Below are 2,500 nucleotides of genomic sequence, written 5' to 3' on the forward strand. Positions count from 1 at the left end.
AACACGTCAACCATAGTTTTTTTGAACGCCGAATCAACATGGCTGCACAGGGGAAGGGGGGGGGGGGTCGACGAAGCCTGTCCTCGGGTGTGTCACCTCAAATGGAGTGAGCTGCAGCAAATGCAAGATCCTAGACCATTCTGGCAGAGCGGAGTACTCAGGATCTATGCTGACGCTTCTCTGGAGCTTCGAAGAGCATCTGTTGAAAGGAGAGTTGTTTTATTTTCGAAGTTTGCGGGTCTCTGAGTTTGGCGAGTGGGGCACATAGTCTTAAAAGTATTTAAAATTGATATTATCAGGTATTGGTTTTCTAATTTGTTTATCTATCTTATTTTATATAGTCTTCTTTTCTCTCTGGATTTCCATTCCCGCTTCGTTTGTCTGTCTGTCTGCTTTCTCTGTCTGTCTGCCTGTCGCTCTCTGTTTCTGCGCGCACACACACACACACACACACACACACACACACACACACACACACACACACACACACACACACACACACACACACACACACACACACACACACGCAGGAAAGATATCTTACAACAGCTCTGTTAATGTAAGGAACTAAGTATACATTCTTGATCGCCATCGTCTTCGGAACACCAGAAACCGCTCCTCTTGAAGGTCGTCTTGAAAATGGCCAGAGGTCCTCCACTGATCCACTCCTCCACTCACGACCTGCGTTACAACTCCTGTATGTAATCCCATACAACCCACACAAGCTATATCTCCAACGTCTTGTGTGACCGATGGATTTTAAAGTTTTCCTTGTTACCTTCCCCATAAGATTTTGGTGGTGATCCGGATCCACAAATTCTTTAGATGATTGCATAGTTACTCCTGTTGCCTTGGAAATTGGGGTAACTATTATCATTACCTTTATGACCTCTTTCAACAAGGTTATGTTTACGGACGTCAGCAGTGTATTTGGGAAAAAAAATAATTTTAAAGTAATTCTTCAAATGTGAATATTTTTATTGCGTCAGTGACTCTATTGCCTTGGCGGAGGTATGCGCTCTCTGAGTGCTGCTAGATTTTGATGCCAAATCGGAAGTTGGCAGTACGAAGTTTAATCTAAACCTAAACATAACCTATCCTAAACCTAACCTAACCTAAACATAACCTATCTTAAATCTAACCTAACCTAAACATAACCTATCTTAAATCTAACCTAACCTAAACATAACCTATCTTAAATCTAACCTAAATTAAACATAACCTATCTTAAATCTAACCTAACCTAAACATAACCTATCTTAAATCTAACCTAAATTAAACATAACCTATCTTAAATCTAACCTAACCTAAACATAACCTATCTTAAATCTAACCTAACCTAAACATAACCTATCTTAAATCTAACCTAACCTAAACATAACCTATCTTAAATCTAACCTAACCTAAACATAACCTATCTTAAATCTAACCTAACCTAAACATAACCTATCTTAAATCTAACCTAACCTAAACATAACCTATCTTAAATCTAACCTAACCTAAACATAACCTATCTTAAATCTAACCTAACCTAAACATAACCTATCTTAAATCTAACCTAACCTAAACATAACCTATCTTAAATCTAACCTAACCTAAACATAACCTATCTTACATCTAACCTAACCTAAACATAACCTATCTTAAATCTAACCTAACCTAAACATAACCTATCTTACATCTAACCTAACCTAAACATAACCTATCTTAAACCTAACCTAACCTAAACATAACCTATCTTAAATCTAACCTAACCTAAACATAACCTATCTTAAATCTGACCTAACCTAAACATAACCTATCTTAAATCTAACCTAACCTAAACATAACCTATCTTACATCTAACCTAACCTAAACATAACCTATCTTAAATCTAACCTAACCTAAACATAACCTATCTTAAATCTAACCTAACCTAAACATAACCTATCTTAAATCTAACCTAACCTAAACATAACCTATCTTTAATCTAACCTAACCTATCTTAAATCTAACCTAACCTAAACATAACCTATCTTAAATCTAACCCAACCTAAACATAACCTATCTTAAATCTAACCTAACCTAAACATAACCTATCTTAAATCTAACCTAAATTAAACATAACCTATCTTAAACATAACCTAACCTAAACATAACCTATCTTAAATCTAACCTAACCTAAACATAACCTATCTTAAATCTAACCTAACCTAAACATAACCTATCTTAAACATAACCTAACCTAAACATAACCTATCTTAAATCTAACCTAAATTAAACATAACCTATCTTAAATCTAACCTAACCTAAACATAACCTATCTTAAATCTAACCTAACCCAAACCTAACCTATCAAATATAACCTAACCTAACTTAAACCTAAATCTAACCTATCCTAAACCTAACCCAACCTAAACCAAACCAAACCTAACCTAGCCTATGACATATACCTTAGGAGTAGGTGCTTGAACCGGAGCTGGAAAGAGTCTCATCTTGCTAAGCGGCCTTGACTTCATAA

The 2,500-nt window shown here is 35.8% G+C and overlaps 1 protein-coding gene across 1 annotated transcript in view; it reads right to left on the reverse strand.

The window, feature by feature from the left end:
• The window catches only part of LOC113822971 (hepatic sodium/bile acid cotransporter), a 20,596-nt gene that overhangs the window by 8,856 nt on the left and 9,240 nt on the right, over nt 1–2,500 (reverse strand). The window contains exon 2 of the mRNA XM_070139414.1: nt 1–199. This exon is cut by the window's left edge and continues 41 nt beyond it. Coding sequence (XP_069995515.1) covers nt 1–40 — 40 coding nt within the window. The 5' untranslated portion in view covers nt 41–199. The remainder of the gene's footprint in view (nt 200–2,500) is intronic.

This window comes from Penaeus vannamei, chromosome 25 (genome assembly GCF_042767895.1).
Source record: "Penaeus vannamei isolate JL-2024 chromosome 25, ASM4276789v1, whole genome shotgun sequence".
NCBI classification, from domain to species: Eukaryota; Metazoa; Arthropoda; class Malacostraca; order Decapoda; family Penaeidae; genus Penaeus; species Penaeus vannamei.